This window comes from Setaria italica, chromosome V (genome assembly GCF_000263155.2).
Source record: "Setaria italica strain Yugu1 chromosome V, Setaria_italica_v2.0, whole genome shotgun sequence".
Lineage (NCBI taxonomy): Eukaryota > Viridiplantae > Streptophyta > Magnoliopsida > Poales > Poaceae > Setaria > Setaria italica.
In genome coordinates this window covers 32,949,014-32,973,110 of record NC_028454.1, presented here as the reverse complement: position 1 = coordinate 32,973,110, position 24,097 = coordinate 32,949,014, and the positions used below count along the sequence as shown (strand labels likewise).

Sequence of the window (24,097 nt, the reverse complement as noted above, 5' to 3'; positions counted from 1 at the left end):
ATCATAAATATTATTATATTATCATATAAATTTGATCAAACTTGAGATACTTTGACTCTCCAAAATTCTTGGAATGACTTACAATTTGGAACGGAGGGAGTATAATTTAGGATAGATAGAGTATATTTGAAATAGCATGGAGCAGCGTCGCAAGGAGGATCTCAAGCTCCACCATCCAATACATTGAAATACAAAGCCGCAGCAGCGTACTTTTCAATTCGAGCCAGAAGAATGGCATGACGGGGACAGCCGTTTCACTTTGGTAGGAGCCCGGCTGCCAACAGTACCCGCACGCCTCGAAGGCGTTGACGATGGAAGCATGGCACGTGATGGAGCTCCCGTCTAGCCGATCTACACTTGCACAACCAGAACCTTTTCGTTTGATTTTCAACACTATTTTTACCGGGAGCGGTGACGGTGTCATCGGCGGGAAAGACCTCGTCGTCGTGGATTGTCCCTTCGCTGTATGCGCCAACGACGGCGCAAACTAAACAAACCTGTCCTTTTTTCCTTCGGAATTTCAGCCGGCGGCTAGTCTTGCACCACCGAATAAAAAGTCCAATTTCCCCGGGCCACCTGCTCGCGTCGCAGCCCGCGGCATATTCGCCAACATTATTGCGTTCACACGCGGGCCACGCCTCCCACAAATACCCCAGGTGAGGCCATCTGCCCACCCACCAGTCCACCACTGCCCACAATCAAGTCCTCACTCGCCGCGCTGCATCCCCCCGCTCCGGCACGGCCATGGCTCCGATCGCCGTCGGCGACTCCCTCCCCGACGGCCAGCTGGGGTGGTTCGACGAGAGCGACCAGCTGCAGCAGGTCTCCGTCCACGCGCTCGCCGCCGGCAAGAAGGTCATCCTCTTCGGCGTGCCCGGCGCCTTCACGCCCACCTGCAGGTCCGTGCCCCCCCTCTTCCCGTCTCCGTCTCTTCCACCCTCCTCCCGCTTCCTCGGAGATCTCGTAGCTTTTTGGTCACATGCGGCCTCGCTTTAGCGGGAATGGGACTGGGGTTTCGGCCCCGTGTTTTTTGTTGGGGGAAAAAATTGAATCTTTCTAGGTCTTGTTGCTTGTTGGGACTCTGTCCCGTGATTCTCGAGGAGTTAGTTGGAATTCGGAATGGATACTAGAGATTGGGTTTTAAGCAAGCAGATCGACGACGGAAAGCTTCGCGTCCTCAATTCGTGTTGGGAAACCGGTTGGTTTCACAACCCAACCCAACCCAACCCAACCCGGGTGGTACTTTCTGGTTCCTGTGCTAATTGGAGTCGAAGTCGTAGTTCTGGTCCTGATTGGGATCGGGGTGGGGGGCATTTTCGCTATATAGCTTGGGCATGCGGCCATCCTCCATGCAACGGCATACGCGATGGTCCCGACGACGACGATGACGTGCTCGGCCGGCTGCAAGCGGGCACGTGCGATGGTTATCGACGACCCTGTTCCCGCCGTAGAGGAGCGAACCAAGCGGACGCTCCCAGCTGGCCCGCCGGCTGAGGCTGGTGCCATGGTCTTATACAAGGCACCGCACATCCATGCCTTACCCCTAAAAGCTGTCCCGCTGGCTGCTGGCAGGGAAGAGCCACCCTGCTTGCGCAAGCATTACCTCTTGGAGCTGAAGCTCCGGGCTGACCTGCCGGTGCACTTTGTTGGCGAAAGGATATTGAAAAACTCTGACCTCAACGGGCAGCAGAACCGATTCCGTCTCCCTGGCGATGGCGATGTGTGCGTCCTCCACAAGATCCTATCACCTGAGGACCTTCAATCTGCCAACCTGCTCCATGAGATAGCCACGACGCCAAAAACGCTGAGGCGGCAATCAGAACCTGACAATGGCGCTGCTGAGGAACAGGGGGAGCAGGGGAAGAGTAAGAAGATGACGGGAAGGGAACACGGAGGGCTGCGTATGAAGCTCGTGGATCTCATTGCTGGTGACAAGGAGCTTCTGCTACTACGTTGGGACAGCAAGAAATCTGTGATCATCAAGGGGGAGGGGTACCTTGATTTCATCAAACGGTGCAGCTTGAAGGAGAATGATGTTGTCGAGGTCTGGGCCTTCAAGCAACACCTTTTTTACAATTTTGGGAAGATTATGTGTTATGAAAGCCCTCTGCACGTGCTGATTGTTAAGAAAGATCAGCAGCCGCGGTGCAAGTACTGCTCCAGTGTCCCCTCCCACAGTGTATGAATCATGTTGGTGCGGACTTGATCTCCTTTCCTAGTTGTCTTTTTAACAGAGAGGGTTGTATATTGGAATGCACCAGTATAACTTTCAGGCTATGTTGTTGCTGACACTATCTCCTTTCCTAGTTGTCTTTTTAACAGAGGAAGTTGAATACTGATAAACACCAGTATAACTTTCAGGCTTGTAGTTTCCCTATGCATCTCTTTAACTTTATCTAGTAAATTGACCACCATGATTTCAGTTTAATGCAAATTACAGCTTACTTTGAGTTTTTGACCATTTTCAGTGTAGATTGCTCATTGCTCAACTAAAGACAACTTAACACCTAACATTAGCATGAACTTGGTAACCTCTATGAACGTGATAGTTTGGATGGCATGTTGATAGAATTTAGAAAAACAAAGGTTATTGCACTTACTCAAGCATATGTGGTGAATTGTAAAAATAAGTCTCAAATGCATACTCCTCACTTTGAGAATTGCACATTGGTCTAGCGAAATGTTCACTTCTTTCTGTTATAGGCTAACTGTTGGAGGCCCAGAAATTATTAGAAATTATCGAAAAAATTCTCCTTGTACTTTGGGGAACCAAGAAATGGGGTTTCATTTCTTTAAAAAAGGTTCCTGCCGTGAACTAGGCTGGGAGCCTGGGATGTTGGTTATGTTATGGCTGTTGGCTATGGTTTCTCTCTATTTTCCACCTCTGCATGTGCTAGTTTTCTATATTGACCACCTCAATTGGTAATTTGGCATACGTGTATCGCTCAAAAAAAATGTTCGTCATTGGATCTGGTGAGCACATGTGCAAACCTATGCACAATTACTGGAAGAAAACCTAGTGAATTGAAAATGGAGATGCATTACAAAATTAACCAGGTCAAGCTCTGTATGAGCCAGCCTCCTGAGATTATTTACAATCATGATTCAATTTTTGCAAGTCACTGTATGTGCTTTGAGTTTTAGTCATTTACAGATAGACAACTTAACTAAAAGTAGGTTAATTCCTGATATCAGTGTAAAATTGGTTACCTGCATGAATTTGATAATTTTCATGACAAATTGCTAAACTAACAATATTGAAGGTGATACCGCTGACTTAAGCTACGAGTTTTATTGCTCCTGTATCTCTGTGTCATTTATTTTTGAAACATCTAAGTACTCTTGTTGTGTTATGATGTGTTGTCTTTACTGCTAACTTAAGCTAAGAGTTTATTGCTCTTGTATCTCTGTGTCATTTCATTTTGTGAAAAAGCTAAGTACTCAGGCTATGTTATGCTGTGTCTTTCTTTTATGTTTGCAGCATGCAGCATGTGCCAGGCTTCATTACACAGTCTGAGCAGCTCAAAGCCAAGGGTGTAGATGAAATCCTGCTCATCAGTGGTAGGTTGCTGGCCTATCTTTGCTTTTATATATATATATATCATGGGTGACATGATCTTGAGCTGAGCATAGAATATAGACTTATATTGCTTTCAGAAACTGTGGCATTTAATTGCTCTGAATAGCTGTAAGGTAGCTCTGTGTGACATCACACAACGGAGTTATGTATTTTGTCAGTTATTTACATAAAGAATTATATATATGATACAATGCAAATCCTGTAAACAATGCCTGGAGACTAATGCTGCTTTGGTAATTTCAGACATTATACATCTATAATCCAGAAGCTACTATCCTGTTACACATAACGATTACCGCTTAATTTGCTGTGTTATGCTTATAACCTTGATAATAAAAAGTACCCATGCAAGAATAGTACATAACTCACTATTTTGTGGTTTGCAGTTAATGACCCCTTTGTCATGAAGGCATGGGCAAAGACATACCCTGAGAACAAGCATGTGAAGTTCCTTGCTGATGGATCGGGAGCTTACACCAAGGCACTCGGTCTTGAGCTCGACCTTACAGAGAAAGGATTGGGCATTCGCTCAAGACGGTTTGCTCTCCTGGCTGACAACCTCAAGGTCACTGTTGCAAACATCGAGGAAGGCGGCCAGTTCACAATCTCTGGTGCTGAGGAGATCCTGAAAGCGCTGTAGGAGTTTCAGCTAGTGTAAAAGCGCAGCAGTGTTGTCCACTTCAGTCTGTCTTGTTTGAACTCATCTGCTATGTCGCAAATAACTTGTCAATGGACAAGACCTAGTTCTATATGCACTGGATGAAACTTTTGGAGGCTATAACCGATGTTATATGCTATGCTGTTTACATGTGCACAATATGCTATTCGTGTGTTATATTCGCTAGCGTTGTTATCAGTCCTCACCATGAACCGTGAAAAGTAATGCAGTTTGTATGCGCTAAGTAAATCGGACAGGAACGCATGTCATCTCCTGGCCAAACCCCAAATCCCCTGGGCCCTCTATTAAATTTGAGCTATTTACAGGTCCCCTTCCGAATTACAAGGCACCATTTTAGCATGTCCATGCACGCAATTGTTAATTTTTCCCAGCACAGCTGCTATGTGCTATCTGTGCGTAAAGCTTCTTAACCCACTCGCCACGTCGATTTTTTGTGAGTGCAAAAATTTCTTGGTCGCGACCCGGTGAACCCTCTTCAGCTTCCCACCGTTGTCCTCTGCGGCCTGTGGATGCCGCTCACCGTCCTCAAGATCTTGATCTTGCCAGTGCACGGTGCTGTGGTGTGCCGTCTCGGCTTCGGCCGTCGCATCAAGAAGAGGAGACTCTAGGCTAGTCCTTCTCGATTTGGTGCGCTTGGGATCCCGAGCGACGGCGTCGGCATGGAGAACGTCTTCTATCCGAGATAAAACTGCAAAGGCTAAGCTCTCAAGGGTCCTGGAGTAGCTCTCCAAGATGGCAAACCCAACATCCTGAAACAAAGCGACACATTCAGGGGCAGGAGTAAAAGGACACTGTAGCGGATCCGAAAAGTAGCTGAAAAATGTTAGCTCACCTTGTTGTGCTGGATCTTGCTTATGTCGAGTGTAGATTGAGGGATGCCAGGGAACTTGTGCTTGAGGATGAGGAGCGTCGTCTGTGCTCGCTCCTCGAACTCCTCTCGCTTCTCCAAGCTGACACCGGAGCCCCACGACAGCTTGTTGCATATCTTCCTCTGCCAGATGACGACGGAGGCCTCGATTTGGTCTTTGAGGTCGACGATCTTGTGCTCCGTTGATAGGTCTACTGAATTTAGGAGCTCATTGGGGTCGAAAATGTCACCGGTTATGATTCTGTACATCGAGTCCCCAAGAATGGACCTCCCATTCTGCAAGATTAGTGCTGATGCATTAGCCTTGGAATTTGCATGGTTTTTAGCAGCTTCCTGTTGAGAGGATCTTATGGATCACCTTTGGCAGAGACTCGATATACTCTTCGGGGATCTCCATCTCTGTGATGACATCAGCGTTGATGGCTATGGCCGCCTTGAGCACTTGCCCAACAAGCTCCTTCTGGTGCTGAAGGAACTTTTTGGACGCGTCCGACAGGCCCTCATCAGGAACCCTGGCGGTCGGGATCCACCACTTGTCGCACGAGTCGTCGTCCTCGCCCCCGTCCGCGTCTTTCGCCACGTACCAGAACTCCTGGGCCTCGTGGAAACTGTCAAGGTACTCCTGTTCCACGCACAGAAAAACAAAGTGCCAGGTGAATTCAGATGAACAAAGTGTTGACCTGCATGCACATTGGTTCGGCGAGCTCTAAGCAAAGATGAACAGAGCACGGCCATGCTTACGAGTAGCATCGCGTCGAGTTTTCGCAGGGCCGGGATGTTGACGAGGAGATCCCCGCGCTGCTGGGTGCCCATCACCTGGTTGGGAACAAGGACGAAATGCAGGAGGTTACAAAGCGCGGTTTCAGAGTGAAAAAATTGGTCAGAATCAATGGCGTAACATCGATCTCATGGCTGACCTCCATGTTGGTTCCATCCTCGGATACTTGTTGCGACGGGGCGAATTCGACGATGTGGTCGGTGACGGACAGGAGCCAGTCGATCTCCTTGTTCCACCGCGCTCTCCGATCTGCCGACATGGGCTCGAGGCGGCGCTGTTCCCCGAATATGGAAGCTGCAATTTTCACCATTGTGAAGAAGATTTATGCAATTGGTCGGGCCGTAAAGAAACAACATTTTAATGGTGGGGAAATGTGTGCTTGCCTGCAAGATTTGTGATGGCGTTGGATAGGGCGAGAGCAGAGGAGACCCCTTTGCCCGTGCCAGACATGTCCTCCCCAAGCAGCAGCTTGGTGAACTTCTCCTTCATCAAATCCAAGTCTGCAGACAATCCGACACAGGTTAGCCAGTCTGAGAAATTCTTGGGAGATACAAGGTTTGAACAGAGCTGCCGTTCGATTAGTGAAGCGAACAACAGCATTATTAGCAATGGTGAATTGGTGATCACCTGAAGGCGGCCCGCTGTCGCGGACGATTCTCGACGGCACCGGCGGCAGGTCATGGAGGCGGCCGGAGATGGCCCGCGAGCCGTGGCTCCTCGACAGCACCCGCTTCTGCAGGGGCGCGGCGGTGGCCGTGTCGTCATCGTCCTCAGCCATCCCGCTCCTGACGCTGCTGCCGCGCGGAGACGATGGCGGGGACGAGAACGAGGGGCTGGGCGACACGGCGCGCCGCGTCCTCGACAGGAACCTGTCAAGGCTGTGGCCGCGCCGCAGGAATCCCCCAACCATCACAGGATCATGTCACGGGGAAACCGTGCCGCACGCGCCCGCGCACGGGCGCGCGCCGATGCCGACGCGGCGGAGCAGGGTCGAGACGTTGTGTGAGCGAGCTAGCTGGACGCGTCAGGCGTGCATGGGCTTGCCGCCGGTGCTCGGCGGACGACGGGGGCCCGGTCGTGCGAGGCAGGAGACCGGCCGGCCCTGCCTGCCGCCTCGACGACGACGACTACGGCTAGAGGAAGGGGAGGCCCTGAAGTTTTTGCGCTGCTGCGTGCGTTGTGCGCGCGTGCATGGCCAGTGCTCGCCGGCCACAGGCGCGCGCACGTACGATGGATTGGATGCCAGCGCCGCGAACTCGCGATGGGGGCAGGGCGTGGTCATGTTGGGGAGCAAGCCAAAGTTGGAAAACCAGAGGCAAGCAGGGACGCGCCATTGTTAGCGGCCAAAATTAAGCAGCCTGCTCTATTTTTCCTCCCTCGTCTTCCGGCAGAGCCCGCGTGATCGTTTTCCCGGTTTGCGTTTGCACATGCAATTGAGCAGCTTGTGATAAAATGCTTTTTTAGAGAGGGTGAAAATGTTTTTGCATTCACGGAAAAGTTCGAGGTTTCTAGATTGCAAGTCTCTTCGCTCACTAATCGAATTTGAACTACATTCCATAATAATTAAAGGTAAATATGTATTTCAAATTAGGATTTGGAAATTACTCCCTCCGTTCCAAATTACTATTCATTTTGACTTGGTACATAGCTTTTGATATGTACATAGATATATATTATATCTAAATATAAAGCAAAAGTTATGTACCTACGAAAGTCAAAATGAATAGTAATTTGGGACGGAGGAGTAGCTAATTTGGAGGTAGTGGGCTCGGAGGCAAGGTGGCACAAATGCTACTAGACGGGGTAGTGAAGCAACGGTGAAGATTGAAAAGGGGCAAAGCTAGTGTGACCAACAGTTTGTCGAAGGCGGGTTAGTTGCAGGCAACAAATTTAGTGGTAGGAGTCACCAAGATAGAGGGTACATAAAAAAAAACTTGTCAGATCTGAAAGAGATGAACATACACCATAGAGAAGGGAGGATGCATGCAAGATGCATAAGATCAGCTCCAGCATACGTGGCTAAAAGGATCCACGCTAGAGAGGGAGGTGGGTGCTTGTAAGCACCACCTTAGTTGTGATGTTTACTTTAGCACCTGGTGCTTCAAATAAAATTGTGTTTTATTTGCCATCATTCCTTATCAATTGCATACATGCGGCGGCGTGGTCTGGGGATGCGGCGCGGATCGGCATGGCCGCCGTTCCCCGGGAGCTGGGCATCGAGGATCTAGGCAGGGAGCTGTGTGCGGTGGTCATGGCGGCGCCGCGAGGCGGCTGTACTGCGGCGGCCTGACGCGGCTGCGAGCGGGTGAGGAGCCTGCGACGGCTGCGCACGAGCAAGGGGGCTTGCGGCGGCGGCGGCGGTCCGGTGCTGTCGCGCGTGGGAGCGGTGGCTTGTGGCAGCGACGACGTCTGCAATGACCGCGTGCGAGTGAGGTGGCCTGCGACAATGAGGTGGCAGCGTTATGCTCGGCTTCATGTCGCACGGCTTCCTAGCACTCCTCTGGTGTTGTTTGGTAGTGTGCTCATGGATCGAGGTCAGGCGCAAAGCTTATGCCCGATTGCGGGTTGATGATGGCGGTATCCAAGGACGTTGTTTACCTTCTGGGAGGCGTCATCGATTGTCCCTCTTCCTTCTCTCGAGCGAGCTCTCCAGGTGAAAACCTTAACCATGTTGGTCGGGCGACGGTGACGTCAGTGGTGATGCTACCTCCCTAGAGGTGTCGCCTTAGAAACTCTGCCGGTTGCTACTGCCGGCACTTCGGGGACCGTGGGTTGCTCCCTCCTATCACCGCCCACACTTCGGGGATCGTGGTTTACCAAGCAACACATGACCATCAAGAGTTTTTAAGAAGACATCGGATGTGAGGTATTTCTTCCTGCACAACGACCAAAGCAAGGTTGAAGAAGGGCATAGAAGTTTGAAGCTTAGTCTTTCTAGCTTTCTTTCTTAGTTTCTAGCTTTCTTTCTTAGATTCTTTCTTTCTTGTTTTCTATCCTCCTTAGATTGAGGCTTCGAGTCTAAGTATTCGTGTATCTTCTAGTTATGTGGCCAGATTGGTTCCTTTATGGTCGTAGACATTCACATTCACATGTGAATGTTCAAGATCGGATATTTTCCTTAATTAAAAAAATATGGGTGAGGAATGCTAGCACACACAATTATTTTTTAGATAAAGAGTTGGTTACCAAAGAAATGATATGGTCGGCTTCCTGCCTTGGCTAGGCTTCAATGGACCCTTCTTACAGCTAAAGTCAGGGGACATCCTTCCTCCCTCATCGAGTTTTTCTTTTAAAAAATCGATCATATACAAGCATAAGCAACACTTGGCATAAAAATTGAACTAAATGGCTTTTGAAGAACTAGATGTAGATTATCATTTTTTCCCATAGAATTTGGTTCATGAGACTCCTCATTCATCATTTATTTTTCCAACGATGTCCTATGCAATGTGTCATTAACTCATTATCCTTTACATGAGAGGTTGTCATATACTGTGAATCTTAGTGAGGTAGATACCAACGTGGTGGTTGGGTTTGGGTCTATCGGAATCAAGAGACGAACAACAATTGGTGCTTGGAAAAATAAGACAAACAGAAAGAAAAAAGGTTAAAAAATAAGTAGATTGATTTAGTTCGACTGGATGTATCTTTTATATTTATAGGTGGAAAGTCTTGTCCTATTAGGAGTTGGAATCTTAAAAAAACACGTTTAAAACTGAGTTACTACTCTGTCCGAAACTCCAATTTACCCCTCTTTCTCACGATGAAGTTCCACTCACTACCAATTTTGTTTGTTGACAACCTTCAAATCAAGTACATGAAAAATAAACAACAATTGGTAGAACAAAACAGAGCTGGATTGCTGGTGTAGTGCACACTGGTTGTTATTTCTTCCTTATAAACAATCAAAGAATATATATATTTCCGTAAAATGATCCATTACACGTTTCGTGGTTACAATTAGCCCTAGATGGCATGAAGCATTCTACTTCCACCGCATGTAGATTTAGTATACAGAGGGAAAGCGAAGAAGAAATGACAAAAATGATCCTGGTAATTAAATTCAAGGGGAGGGGGAAAATGTAACAAGCAGACAGCGAAATTCCAACACGAGATGGAAACATACAACAGAGATGTACAGGGTTGCATTGCAGTAGTATGCACAGAATCTCAGTGTTTCTGAAAGAATGAACATTTTCGCTAGCTTGCTTCAACTGAAAGGATCTCAAGCTCTGCCCACCAAAGTGGAGATAAGCGGGGCGTTGCTGCCTCCGGTGAAATTGATATTACTTCTCGCAATCTAGTGGTGATGTCTCTCATAGTTGGTCTCTTCTTGGGATCACTTTGGAGGCAATCCTGAACCAACTCACATATGATTTCTAGGTCATTTTCTTTGTGGGCCTTTAAGTTAGGATCAAGCAAACAAGACATGCTCCGGTTGTCCCTAATGCACTCCAAAGCCTGTGACAGAAAAAAGTGAAATTTCACGTTACTTGAAGATGCCTTATGTGGTATTTTCCTGATTTCAGTGACTAGTAATTATCCATAATTGTCGTCATTACCAAGTTTGCAAGTGAGCCCTTTTGTTCAGAATATGGAGGCTTTCCTGAGATGATTTCCAGCATGAGTAGACCGAAACTGTACACATTCCCAGCTATATCAGCTGCTACTGGTTCATGGTGATGAACAAAGTCGTCATCCTTGGGCATATTTCCTTTGGAATATACTTCGTGCCAAACACTCAAGTCTGCTATCTGTGCAAAGAATTAAGGACCCAGTGTAAGGAGCAAAAATGATGTGCTCATCTAAGGTTCTTGTAGAAACAAACTAAAAAATGATTCTTCTAATCTATGCAGTAGATAAAGTGTGCATTTAACTCAGGTTTTTAACCAAATATTGTCATTTGAACTCCAAAACGGAAGTACAAAACTAATTGTACAAAGTCCTGAAAGTGGTTTCACGGTAATGAAATTTCATTGTACGATGTTTCTTTGCTACATATCATCCAATCTGGGCAGAGAGTGATGCCTGTGGAAGTATCCACTCTCCAGATATTCAAAGAAACAAAAGCTGCAACATATCTAAGCATGTTTATACCTTTGCAGCTCCATCCTCAGATAGCAATATGGCACTTGACTTTATGTCTGGGTGTGTTATGGGAGGGTTGAGCTCATGCATGTGCTGGGTGCAGTATGCTACTCCCATAATGATCCTCATCCTACCATTCCAATCAATAGGATCAAATCCCTCAACTGCAAAAAGCAAAGAAAAAACATTGCAATTAGACCACAAAGATTATAGGGTAGACATTCAAAATTGAATAGCATTAACAAGTCTTACCATGGAGGTGTTCGTAGAGTGTCCCATTGGGCGCATATTCCATCACCATCATCCTCATGAAAGGTTCTTCCTCCTCACAGTATCCAAGCAGGTTGATAAAGTTCTTATGATTAATTCGTGAGAGTGAGTCTATCTATGTGTTCAGAAATAAAGAAAAACAAAAGAGGTTAACAAGTTTGCTTCAGTCCAACTACAAAAAATTTCAAATTTAGAGGTGCAGAGTTACTCCTCTAATGATATAATATTGCATTACCTTTTTTCTGAATCGCCCTTCAGAATATTTTGACCAATCTTTGCTAGAGGTAATCATGGTTGATACTACAGCTATCTCAACACCACTTGATAAGGTTCCCTTATAGACGGTGTATTGTGGATAGCTTGCCACAATGTTACTGAAGTCCTCACAAGCACCTTCCAGCTCGGAGCGCTGCAACTTGGGTACTCCTGAAGTGGGAAAAATTACCACAAATGTTAGATGCAGTTCAAATAGATAAATTTGACACTCTTTCAACATACATCAATTTGTTCCTCAGATAAATGGAACAATTGCACATACTTTTATTGAACAAGACATTAGTTCATCTATGCAAACTGCTGCCACATATCAATGGAACAATTGCACATACTTTTATTGAACATGACTTCCAAAGATGAAAAGGAGGTACAACTATGAAATGCTTTTTCCTTGCATCAGAAAAAATCAAGCAAGATAGCAAATAAAATCATTACCTGTCACAAAAGCCTTTTGGAGCTGACCACTGAGTCCTGTCTTAAATGGACCTATTGTTGTCCCTGACTTGTTGCGGCATAGCAAAAGCATACATGTGATGCCAATAAGCAATAGTGCAACCAATGGAAGCACAACATAAAGCCATTTTATGGACCTTCTTTTTGGAACTTCTTCTGTTGTAGTACTGGGGACCATTGGTGGACTACCTGGGGGATTTACTGCTGGTGCAGGTGCACTGTTGGGACTAAATGCTGAAAATGAGCCGGTTCCAGTGGAAGGAACAGGAGCAGCAGCTGGAACAGGAGCATTTGCAGAAGAAGGTGCAGCAAGATTGCTATCCTGAAGTAATCTGCGCTGGCTAAACTGTGCAGCTGGATTTCTTGCTGCGTATTGTGAAGGAAGTTGAGCTGGGAAAAGCAAGTAAGCATATCATTTATGGAATAGCTTGTGCATCTAGGAATCGACTTGAACTTAGTAACAGTCAGATTACCAGAAAGATTGCTAGTGTCCTTTTTGTTCTCCTCTGATGAAGAAGCAGATTCGAACCTACAATGGTCCAAATTCAAAAACTGCTACCATCAGGATCTGCATATAACCTCTATCTTTTTTCCTAAGAAATAAGAGGAAAAAACTGGAGATAACTTCAAGGGGAATTTATAACGATAATTTTCTTACCCATTCTCAGCTCTTTGATTCATATTACCCCTCCCAGGATAATCATAGATATCAAAATCATTTTCCTGATTAAAGTTCCCATAGGAATTTTGGATCAGAGGCCATCGGAAGCTGTTGTTGAAAAGCAACCTGCACAAATGTTAAAATATCATGACATCTTACTGGCTGCTGATAAAAACTTTCATGAAATTTGATCAGCCAGAAAACCTACAGATGCTTAAGTGATTGCATTTCTGCAATCTCTTGTGGAACTTCCCCACTCAAGTTGTTGTTGCTTAAATCCAGTATCTCCAACATTGCAAGAGCACTCAATTCCTTAGGTATTGGTCCACTAAATAAGTTATTGGAGAGTACACTGCAAGTGGATAGTAGGTTGTCAAACCTTTGTCATGGGTGTAGCAACTAGTCAAATACCACATTATAAAATTGCCAAAATAATGTTTTCTGCCAAATAACAATTTATATTCTTTAAAAGCAATAATCTATAAGTGCACATGATTGCATTATACAAGGAATAAAAGGTCTACATAAGCTGAAAAAAGACAGAAATCTATGGGTATACTTACAGAGCCCTCAGATGGGTAAGAGTTCCTAGCTCCGGACCCAGGGTGCCTCTTAACGAGAGATCCTTCAGGTTCCTGAAGAAAGACAGTTCACAGTAAGTAGGGCCAGCATATCAAGGCCAAGTATATTTTTTTTTAAAAAACAACTGCATCAGTAAAAAAAATGTAACTTTTCATCTTATTTGGCAGTGTACAAAACGGCCTCCTGGAATAAACAAAGAGCCCCCTAGCATAAAAAAATCATCATCTTGAATAACAAGAATTCACTAGTAAAAAGAAAACCTGTGATTCCGAGAATCACTGATAAGCCTTTGCATTTGAAACATCAATGATAAGCAGTGGTGGTGATGGTTCCTGAAAGCCTATAGAACTAAGATGGTTCCTGAAATCATATAGGCAGACTACAGTATTGAAACTATGGTGATCCATTTGAGAGAATTGAGAGAACTAATATAAATTTTGAGTCTCCAGTGTTATTATATAATTTAGAGTTAACAACCCCACTTTAGTAGCAAAACAATCCCACAACATAGGAATAAAAATGCCACCAGGAATAGCAATCAATCATATAAAACTAGCTGTAGCCACCTGTTCCTGTTGGCTGAGTCAAGACCACTCTAATAAAACCAAATAATGAGCTTGTTCAGATGCTTCATTTTTTTAAAACTATTTGGGAATGATGCATTATATGGGGGAGCCTATTTTTTTATTCTGTACTTCTAAAAAAGAAATAACCAATTTAAAGCAATTAGTAAGTTCAAGGGCATACTACACTAAAGTTTAATTACTAGACTAGAAAGGCTCCAGGTACATGGAATTTTCTCTAGGTGGGATATAAAATCACTTCTTGCTATTAAGCCACTCATTCAAAGGCTCATCATCATCTGTCATCATTGAGCAGCTAACTTTCTTTAATTTTTTACATAACTTTCATTTTGAAAAGCTTAATTTCTTTCATGACTTCCTGAATTATGAAGTGGAGGGATGCTTGTGTTGGGATAAACTCGGCAGAAGAATCGATACACCAATTTTTCATGTATTCTAAAGTCAAACCATGATAACTGTAATGCAGAAAAGTTTAACAATGGGAAGCACAGGCACCAATGCATGCTGAGTTAACGATAGGCCCTCTTTTGACGGTGAAAGATATAGTCAGATGGAAGACCCGTAAAACAGGGAAGGAAACGTTCATTGTTGGCAATGCTGACGATTCATGAGGAGACGATGAAAATGGAATTTCAAGCTACTGCACATTCAGAAGAGGAGGGGAGAGCATCCAACTCACAGCATCACAACCCTGCCATCAACGCAGCGGACGCTGTCCCAGTTGCAGGGATCGCCATCGCGCGGGCTCCAACCTGCCATAGCTCCATGTGGATCCTCCACCCTTGACTGGAACTTGAGAAGCGCTGATCCTGAATACACCACATGAAACGGACACCAAGTCAGCACACAAGCTCAACCGCCGGAACCAAGCCACGGTGGCGAGCCGCCGGCACCTTCAAAGTTGACAGCAGAGCAGCCATCCACGGCGAGATGAAGTGCCAGCGCGACGAGCACCATACACGACGAAATGAAGCCATCCATCCTCCACATTAATTTCACTGCAGGCACGCGATGATCAGACGACGGCAAGGCGTCGTCACATGATCCTCTTCGCGAGCCTCTTGAGCAGCCTGGAATGCATGGTCAGGCGTGGGGGGCAACCATTGCGCCTGCCGCTGCAACGATGCGAGCTCCTCCTTGGCACGGCAGCCTCACGTCCGCTGCGCGCCTGCATGCAAGAGAAAACAGACAGGAAAGCTCAGAGGCGCCACAAAAGGGCGACGGGGAGCAGAAGAAACTTGCAATCACCATAAAGCAAGCAAACAAACAGCTTTAGCGCTTTGTTTTTTGCCTGACGATTTTGCTTACACCGCACGCGATTCGAATCGAGAAACTGAAAAGAGGATTCGAGGACAGAGAGAGAGGGGGTGCTTACACGCCGGCGGATGGGGGGAACGGAGAAAAGAGAGAAAGAAACAGAACAGGGAACGGACGAGAGGGAGGAAGGAAACAGCGGTCGCCCGTTGTTGGAGGAACGGGCAGTAGTTGGAGAAGAAAACCAAGAACGGCAGGCACGACACGACGGACGAAGACGACGAACGAAAAAGAAATCACTCTGATTTGAAAAAGAAGATTTCACGGCGCATCCACTTGGCTGTAATCGTGTCTGAGATCGCGTTGTTTAAAAGCGACAGACGGGAAACGAATTCTTCCTCCGCCACCTGTAGGACAAATTCCACGCCAGGATTCGAGAGCCAAGCTCTAAAACAAATTGGATAAGATACGAGGGCCGGTCGTTGTCAAGGGTGGAACGGGGCAACCACTCTGTGTGCAGCCGCGAGCGCACCAGTCACCGCCGGCGACGGATTCGTCGGCTCCCCCATTTGAAAAATCCTTCGTGCCCATCATCACATATGGCAATAAAATATGGCCCCGCCGCATTGACATTGTTCAGCCCCTCCGGTGCTAATCGCGCCCGGACATCTCACTCTCAGCGACGTCGCCAAATGCTGCGCTTTAAGGGGAAAGAGAAATTTCTGAGGAAGTTTAAACCAGGTCAAGAATCTCAAACTGGTTGCAGCAACTTTTTGGACCAGAAAAGAAAAATGCCGCGGGGCATTTGATAAGGCATGAGGGAACCTATCGAGAAAGTTGGCAAAACAGAGCTAAAATTTCCGAGACGAGCCGACGGAATCGATCAATGCCTATGCAACTCGCGGGGGCGCCGCAGAGGGCCCTTACCCGTGCGCGGTTCGGCGCCGCGGCCTGGCGGCCGGCGGCTGTCGCTCTTCCGTCGGGCTGGGAGGCTCACCGGCGCGCGATCCGTTGGGGTGGTGGCGGTGGCGGCGGCCGGCGGCCGGCGGCGAGCGGAGGCCGGGAACGGCGGGCGCGCGCGCGCCTCGCGCCTGGTTGGCTCGGGTTGGAAGAGACGTGCGGTGGGGCCCGCGCGGGGGCAGGTGGGGACGCGCAAACGAGGGGAATTTCTAGTGATATTTTTTTCTGCCGAGCTAATTGACGATGCCATTCGAGCTGTGGGCCAGCCTAGCTGTCTGCCCGTATCCCTGCCCTTTTCTTTTCTTTCCTTTTCTTTTCTGTTTTTTTTCGGCATTTATTTATTCAGTTTATTTCCATCGTTGTTCACTTGTTCTGTTGGGGAAAGGAAAGAAAAGGTCTCGCCCGCCGCACGTCGTGCTGGCGCGTTGCCGCCAACCGTCGTGCCCGCCATTCTCAGGGTCAGGGCTAATTCGCGCGCACCAGCATCTCTACTTCTCTTTAGACCCATCAAGTTTGATTTTGTTTCCTTTTGCGAAGGCAGTAAAAAAGATTATTATTTTGTCGCAATATTTATATACTCATGTAGCATCGTCACATGGGTGAAAGAACCGAGGGTAGTTTGTCCTACATGCCAAGTCCTTGAGAGCGAAAGTAAATTTCACGAAACCATATTTGCGCATCATATCAACAATTACGTCCATTTTTAAATTCATAACGCTCGGAGGTCTTGTTGATTTGTTTCATACACACTATATTTTTACTCATGATACTCTAGTCCACGTGTCGAGCTTATCTTTTTCTTATGATTAAGCTGGCCGGGTCGAGGTGGAATGGAATTTCGTCCAGATGGAAGCTCTCGAGATGAACGGATTTGGACCTGTTCTCACAATTGATGCAGTAATGTCGGAAGTCCCAATACAGACAGAGTGGTTAACTCAGACCGCAAATCCACCGGAGTGAAAACCTAAAACGAATGGTAATTTGGGCCTTGTTTAGTTAGGGAATTTGGGAGGTGCCAAATTACTGTTACAGCACTGTAGCACACTGTAGCGTTTCGTTTGTATTTGTGAATTATTGTCCAAATATTGACTAATTAGGCTCAAAAGATTCGTCTCGCAAAGTACAACAAAACTGTGCAATTAGTTTTTAATTTCATCTACATTTAGTACTCCATGCATGTACCGCAAGTTTGATGTGATGGGGAATCTTCTTTTTGCATAGTGTCAAAGTTGGGAGTTGGGAGTAACTAAACATGGCCTTGGAAGGAAAAGAGTTCAACAGCAGTACTCGACGGCATCTGCCGAATTGACCCCGAAATTTCCACCCATTCTGCCATCATCCTCGTGCTCCAGTAACACCAAGTTGACATTGTCGCAATCGTCCTATGAACATCACCTAAAGGGAGATTAACTAACCAAGCTGCCGGCGTGCGCGTGCGAAATCGATGTCTCGCACAAGGAGCACGCCTGTCGCTGATGGGAGGATAAGACGGATGCGTCACCCAGAATGACAGCCAACGACATTGTCTGAATATTTCTTCTGACTTCTGCCAACGTTCAGTTCATCATAACCAACCAACCAGGTCTACTACTTATGCTGCCAAGTCAACCTTTGTATTCTAACACGAGCTACATTTCTTACAACCGTAGGCAGTGACAAGGAAACTTTGGTTTTTCGAAAGGTTGAGCGCAATATACTAGGATGGAGGAATTGTGGTAGTTATGAATGCTGTAATAAGGCCACAGGTAAACCAGCTCTGTTGGCCAGAAGGCGGCTTCTTTACAACGGTGGCACCAGAAAGGAATGCTGTACAGCTACTTTGAATTTTTTGGTACAAACTAATGTTATCAGAGGAACTTCTCGAGCTAACGAAGTTATTGAATTCGTGGACTAACTTGGTAACATGCTCATCCTTTAAGCGAACCGCGTTTCGGTTCAGTAGATTGAGCCACGACATGGAGGATGTGTTCTGTATCTTGCCCTCCTGTGTCTCCTTGTAGGCAAAATATTTCCATTATTACAGGTGGAGGCGGGGCACGGTTGTGGTGGCACAGGTGGCACCATAGATCATCCAACAGTTGTTCCTGAATATAAACAACTGGGTCGATTCGTGAAGCAACTACACATGAACACAATATGCTTTGCAAGTGATAGCTGCTAACTTATGTACCTTCCCATTCCTGTAAGAGTTGAGTACCATGCGCAGGTGCCTTCGCTCATCGAAATGGTACCCTCTCAATAACATCTCACGGAACTAGAGACCAAAATCCAAAGCTAAAACAAACATGCTCTTAGGTAACCCCTCAACTGATTGTGCTCAAATTGCAGTAAAAAAATTGAAGAACCTAAATTTCAGTAAAATGGATACCAATAGTTCAGATTTCAATCCTGTGATCAAATGATGGGAGAATATTAGCTTACATAGTTGAGATTTTGTTGAGGTTGAGGGCCATTTATGCATGTCACTGTTTCAAGAGCTACAGCAGAAACCTCTTTGAATCTTAGTTTGAAACACATTATGTTTGGTCATGCAAACAAAGAATTATATATCTCAAAGTAGATCTTACCTCATGAGGTCCAAACACCACTAGATTTCAACTGATGCTGCATTGGAGGTGGCTGCTGCCAAGACCCACTGGCAGGCAGATTGTAAATAGGAGGAAGCGACTGCAACTGCTGTTGATTGTTGCCATAGACTGAGTCTGTGCCATAGGCAACTGAGTTGGGAGCAGGGAGTTGCTGCAAATACCCATGGTAGCTGGCACCATTGTGCTTGTTGAAGCATGATTGCGATGCCTGTAGACAGCCAACAGCTTATTATAGATGACGAGAAAATGGAGACCTGAGCAATACATCAAAAAACGAGTATATATAGCACTGAATAGCAGACATGTATAATTCCATATTTTGTTAATTAAATTACAAAGAACTCAAATAATTAATTTACTTGGACAGTTTATTTGCTTTTGACTTATTGATTACATGTTTTTAAAATCGGTGCCCATGGTTCTTTCTACTTACAAAGCATATGCCATACATCACATATCATGTTGGGTTCATCAGCCATGAAAGCACATGACACGATTACCAGTAACAAGACGCAAGAGTAAGTAAACTTTTAGCTACAGGAGATGATTCCAGAACTGCAAATCAATAAAGTGGTTATCATAAGCTCCACCAATTTTTTTACCTTATGTGGTTCAAACTCGCTACAAGGCTGCTCCTGCCTCCATGGTGGTGGCTGGTGCCAAAGTGGTTGATAGCTGACATAGCCATGTAAGACAGGGGTAGGCGCCAATGGTGCATACCCGCAGAATCCATTCATCATGTTGAAGCATTGCTACAGTAGCTGGAATGGCAAGTTCTAAATAATCATGCTGTATGCCAATCAGAAAATAGCAATACGTAAAACAGGGAGTACATACCAGATTGTTTTGTTGGGGATAAGATGAATACCCCGGGTAGCAGGGCTGATCCCACTTGTTGAAGCATTGCTGTGGGGGCTGGAAATAGCACATTCTAATTAATCTTGACAAATGATGATAGGGAAATGGACATATTGGAAATAGTGCAGTATTCAGAATACCAGAATTTTTTGAACAGGATCAACCTGCGAAATATGATCATTCTGAATAATACTCGGAGCTTTATTTAGTGACAGGGTGATTTTCTCAGCCAATAGCCTGACAAACATAAGTCCAATTAAAAAAAGATATCCAATATCAGGCAAAACAACTAGAATATGCGATGAATTGACATAAACACTTAAACAGGATCACTGGTGCAAACAGGCTTTAACAGATCAGATATACCAAACTTGCCTTTGCTGTTTCATCCTTGATTGATCATTCTGCATAGAACTCTGAGTTTCATCCCTTGTGCACTTGAGTTTCTCAAGTTTATCATCCAATAGTCGATACACAGAAAGCACAATTAAACGAAAGATCTCCAATAGATAAAACAAATTAGCAAATGCAGCTACCAAAAAATACAATTAGTTGATTTAAATAGAATCATTGGTGTAGACAGAATAGTTCCCGTAACAGACGACGAAACTTGCCCTTGGAGCTCGCTCCTAGATTTCCATGAGACATGCTTACCCACACGGATCTAAGCACAGAAAGGAGAGAGTTAATTGGCAGCAATGCTTTGAAATAAAAAGTGATGCAAAACACTTACTGATGCACTGTTTGAACTATTTGCAGACTTGCCCACCTGTGTGATCTTGCGATATGCTGAGACTTTAATACCTACAAAACCCGCTAAATTCATAAGCAATGCCAGTCACAAGCAGGGATTTTGTAGGGAACTAGCAAAAATGCAGAAAACACAAAGATGATGAAGGGTTTAGGTGGCCATCAAACTGGTACAAAGAGCACCCAGTTTGCAGAGGCAGCTAAAATACCAACACAAGGACTGTAGGCAGCAGGTGTGTTCACAATAAGAGAAACTAACAATTACCTGGAGTAATGACCAGATGGCAAGACAGTGTACTGGTACGAAAAGCTTGCTTGGTAGGGTCATGGTTCTCAAAAGGATATGCTCTAAGTGCTTTCACTTTCTTGTTCCCAAGGTCAACAGTGACCACCCATCCATTCTGATCACTGGGTTCCACCGAAGACTTGAGGTAAAGAATATCACCATTGTCTATGCTCAGGATGGGGAAAACAGAGTATAGGTCTCTGAATTTCAACTTCCCGACAGTTTCACCCCTTAGCCCAGGCAGCAACAAATAATATGCTGATTCATTGACCACGATGTCAGCAACATCAACAACGCATTCCTTGCACCAATAGTTGGACGAAACTGTCCGACTCCATGTCACGTCCCTCCAAGCATGCCTTCACTCGGGCTTGTCATCCATGTCTTCACTATCGAGCAACCTGATCAACTCTGAATCATAGAGGACATCATCATCGCAAGGATCACTCGGCTTTTCAGGAACTTCAGTGCCATGCTCCATCTCGATAAACTTGAGCTTGCCATCAACACAGGTTAGATCCCAAAACAACCTTGGGGAAGCTCCTGGGATTCTTTAGTTTGTCCATGTTTGCAGGCAACGGCTTGGGCAAGGGAAACATGGACTAGGGAGCTGCTCCTGAAACAAGTTGCACACCAGCAAGCCGTGTGAGAAATCAACCCAGCCTAGTACACCTTCACCAAGCGTGATCACCTTCTCCGGTTTAATAGTCTTGACCCTAGTATTTGGCAGCACTCTAGAGCTCCATGTTTTAGGTCTTATTTGGCATGGCTCCAACTCCGAGTGGAGCTGCTCCACTCCAGAACTCCACATGGAGCCAGCTCCGCTCCAAAACTTCAGAACAAAAATGGGGTGTTTGGCTAGATGGGTACTCTCAGCTCCAAAAAAGATCGATTTCAGTGTGGATTGCCATTATTGCCCCCCAATTAAGGCCCCACTTGTCATCCTCTCTATCCCATCTTCTTCTTCCCCTTTTTCCACTGCACTGTGCCGCACACGGGAGACCCTCCACGGGTGGCGGGGTGGGCGACAGGTGGCGGGGTGGGTGGCGGGCTAGGCGGCGGGGTGGGCGGAGATGGGGGCGGCGCTGGGCGGCGGGGCTAGGCGGCGGGCGGCGGGGTGGGTGGCGACGGGGGTGGCGCTGGGCGGCGACAGGCGGCGGGGCAGCTTGGGTGGCGACGGGCGCGGCGACGAGCGGCGACGGGCGGGGCTCTGGCGGCGAGTGGGGCTCGGGAGAATAGAATGAAATATTTTTTTGTGTAACCAGTAGCATTGGTGGGTAATTAACTAACAACTCCACGAGGAGGTTCAAAAGAGAGGTTTCTGAAGCAGCAAAAGAGGTGCTCCAAAACTCCACCTCCATTTGCACTACAGCTCCATGGAGTTGGCAACTCCATGAAGTTTTGAAGTTGGGGTGTTTGGCTGAATTTTTTGATGGAGTTGCTGGAGTTTAGGAGTGGAGCCGTGTCAAACAGGATCTTACTCTCGGACGAGTAGACGTGAAGTTGATAATCCGACGAGGAATCACGGGAGTCACAAAGAGCGGCCACGAGATAATGGAGGCCTCGGGGCACGATTCCGAATTCTCTGACTCCGTGGAGACAACCAACAGCAGCATTTAAATCATCATCATCTTCATCATCAAGAAGGGAACCCGCTCCAGCGATGGGGACTCGGTGTCGCCAGCCGTGTACATGAAAAGTTCGTCTTTGCAGTAGCGGGAGAAGAAGCGGGTGCGGAGGAGCACGAAACAGCCCTCTGCGCGTACCGCATGTGGCGAAATTCTGAAGTCGGAGCTCTTGGAAACGGAGTCTGCGGGTTTGGAGCAGACCACAAAGAAGAAGGGCATATCAGGCGGATCGGCGACCCAGAACGAGACCGCCATGGTATGGCCACCCTTCCATTTCGCTGTAGCCGTGGTCTCGTTGCTGTCGTTGGTGATGCCCGGCGGCTGGTCGATGCGAAATTCGGCAATGTACGCGTTCTCGCTGAGGAGAATTGAGGCCGGCCGGCGGCACCCATTGGCCGCGTCGCCGGGGGAATTGAAGGAGCCCGTGGATCTGGATGCCATTAGGGTCAGATTCTGGAGATGTGGTGAGCGTTATTTGGGATTTGGGGATTTGTTGAAGGAGGCACTCCACGGATATGGGGTTTGTACCTCCAGGGTTTTATGTAATTTATGTACTTTCGGATATTTATTGTTGGAAAAAATAGATCAGGGAACCAGAAAAGGTGTCGGCTATAGAGCCTAGAGAAAATCATAAATCGGTAAAAGTGCGGCAAATGCATCTTGAATCTTTAGATTTTGGTGATACAAGTAAAGTGCACGACAGAAAAAAAAATCACTTATCTGTTTCCCTTAAACCTGTCTCAACTATGGCACCGCGTGCCTGCCATTCCCACTCCTTCAAGCCCTTCAAGTTCAATTTTATTTCCTTTTGTGAAGGTAAAATACTCCTGTCGTTTTTATAGACGTATCTAAAAAATTTAAAATAACGTAAAACGGAGGGAGTATTATTATTATTTTCATCCTATTTATATATTCATGTATCTATGCGTATAACATATAGGTGAAAGAACCGAGGGTAGTTTGTCCTGCATACAACGTACCACTGGAGCAGAGCATCCTCCAAAAAGATAGTAAATTTCGCAAAACCACTAATATTTGGACTATCAACAATTATGTTCATTTAAAACTCGTAATGCTCGAAGGTATTGAAGAACCGGGATGGGTAATCAGAAGGGATGAATGGGAGCCTTTAAAAAATTCTTTCAAAGAACAAGGTCTATATTCTAATTACCACCCCAAACACACCTCGCTTTCTAATCACCAAGATGACACAAGGTCGATATCCCAATTGCCACCCCAAACACACCTCACTTCTAATCATCAAGATGACACAAGGTCTATATCTCGATTGCCACCTCAAACACACCTCGCTTCTAATCACCAAGATGACACAAATCAACTCATGACAAACTCACCTTAGTAACGATTAGGAAAGATCAAATCATAGTGGCAGCAAACGTAAAACGAGGCACCGAAAAACTTACACAAGGGAATAAGCCAAGTCACTGTTAAAGCTCACTCACTAAGCATGCAAAGATAATTAATTAAACACTAGACATGATTAGCAAGTAACAAATTACTGAACAAGTAGCTAAACAGGGTGACAGAGATTAACTAATGATTGCAGCGATTAACTCACGGGATACAAGAAGCTACTGGATCAAATCGAGATATAAAGCTGCACTACTACGAGCATGCATACCGGCAAAGAACAGATAAAGGTAGCAAGCAGAGTTACTCTATTGTTACTGCTAAACTGCTCTACTGCTGGAACTCAAAGCACAAGCTGATTGACTAAACAAAACTTGATTTGCTACAGGATCATCAAAAACTATAGCCGGCCAACCATTCAGAGCTTAAATGAACTAAAGAACTTGTAATGATTGCCTAATCATTTATCCCTGTAGCATGCAACGTTTTCACAAATCAAAAGCACAAGTGCGAACTGCTGCTTGACTGAAGAAACGCTGTTCCTGCACGACCTGCGACAAACAGATGAGCCAGTACCTGCACT

At 46.0% G+C, this 24,097-nt stretch overlaps 3 protein-coding genes and 1 long non-coding RNA gene across 6 annotated transcripts; 1 reads left to right on the top strand and 3 right to left on the bottom strand.

Moving 5' to 3' along the window:
* The first annotated feature begins 651 nt into the window (after positions 1-651).
* Positions 652-4,415, top strand: LOC101770718 (peroxiredoxin-2C). Its single transcript, XM_004969462.4, has 3 exons — positions 652-899; positions 3,482-3,561; positions 3,967-4,415. The coding sequence occupies exons 1-3, from the start codon at positions 745-747 to the stop codon at positions 4,218-4,220; spliced, it is 489 nt and encodes a 162-aa protein (XP_004969519.1). The 5' UTR covers positions 652-744; the 3' UTR covers positions 4,221-4,415.
* Positions 4,280-6,815, bottom strand: LOC101771112 (rop guanine nucleotide exchange factor 12). The gene is made up of 7 exons (XM_004969463.4): positions 6,533-6,815; positions 6,289-6,405; positions 6,045-6,199; positions 5,869-5,943; positions 5,486-5,749; positions 5,092-5,403; positions 4,280-5,008 (listed from the first exon to the last, which is right to left on the bottom strand). Exons 1-7 carry the CDS (start codon positions 6,813-6,815, stop codon positions 4,646-4,648), a joined length of 1,569 nt encoding a protein of 522 aa, XP_004969520.1. The 3' UTR covers positions 4,280-4,645.
* A 2,977-nt stretch (positions 6,816-9,792) lies between these two features.
* LOC101770314 (protein MALE DISCOVERER 1) lies at positions 9,793-16,016 on the bottom strand. Of its 3 annotated transcripts, none has more exons than XM_022827255.1 (13): positions 16,001-16,016; positions 14,713-14,987; positions 14,499-14,628; positions 13,217-13,288; positions 12,862-13,005; positions 12,651-12,779; positions 12,466-12,521; positions 11,975-12,382; positions 11,499-11,689; positions 11,246-11,378; positions 11,003-11,157; positions 10,468-10,659; positions 9,793-10,366 (listed from the first exon to the last, which is right to left on the bottom strand). In XM_022827255.1, exons 2-13 carry the CDS (start codon positions 14,807-14,809, stop codon positions 10,106-10,108), a joined length of 1,968 nt encoding a protein of 655 aa, XP_022682990.1. In that variant the 5' UTR covers positions 14,810-14,987; positions 16,001-16,016; the 3' UTR covers positions 9,793-10,105. The 3 variants fall into 3 exon arrangements, with proteins under 3 accessions (XP_022682990.1, XP_004969518.1, XP_022682991.1); XM_004969461.3 differs by lacking the exon at positions 16,001-16,016 and adding an exon at positions 15,195-15,470; XM_022827256.1 differs by lacking the exon at positions 16,001-16,016 and adding an exon at positions 15,195-15,469 and having other exon boundaries at positions 14,779-14,987.
* A 1,861-nt stretch (positions 16,017-17,877) lies between these two features.
* LOC111257221 lies at positions 17,878-18,280 on the bottom strand. The gene is made up of 2 exons (XR_002677626.1): positions 18,204-18,280; positions 17,878-18,117 (listed from the first exon to the last, which is right to left on the bottom strand). It is a non-coding gene; the product is annotated as an uncharacterized LOC111257221 (long non-coding RNA).
* Positions 18,281-24,097: the final 5,817 nt, after the last annotated feature.

Coding starts and splice junctions, on each gene's coding strand:
- LOC101770718 (XM_004969462.4), top strand. CDS start 745: ATGGCTCCGATCGCCGTCGGCGACTCCCTCCCCGACGGCCAGCTGGGG. Junction 900..3,481: donor GCCTTCACGCCCACCTGCAG/GTCCGTGCCCCC, acceptor TTATGTTTGCAG/CATGCAGCATGTGCCAGGCT. Junction 3,562..3,966: donor TGAAATCCTGCTCATCAGTG/GTAGGTTGCTGG, acceptor TGTGGTTTGCAG/TTAATGACCCCTTTGTCATG.
- LOC101771112 (XM_004969463.4), bottom strand. CDS start 6,815: ATGGTTGGGGGATTCCTGCGGCGCGGCCACAGCCTTGACAGGTTCCTG. Junction 6,406..6,532: donor CGACAGCGGGCCGCCTTCAG/GTGATCACCAAT, acceptor GATTGTCTGCAG/ACTTGGATTTGATGAAGGAG. Junction 6,200..6,288: donor CGCCATCACAAATCTTGCAG/GCAAGCACACAT, acceptor TGAAAATTGCAG/CTTCCATATTCGGGGAACAG.
- LOC101770314 (XM_022827255.1), bottom strand. CDS start 14,809: ATGTGGAGGATGGATGGCTTCATTTCGTCGTGTATGGTGCTCGTCGCG. Junction 11,158..11,245: donor ACTCTACGAACACCTCCATG/GTAAGACTTGTT, acceptor TGCTTTTTGCAG/TTGAGGGATTTGATCCTATT. Junction 10,367..10,467: donor AGGGCTCACTTGCAAACTTG/GTAATGACGACA, acceptor TTTCTGTCACAG/GCTTTGGAGTGCATTAGGGA.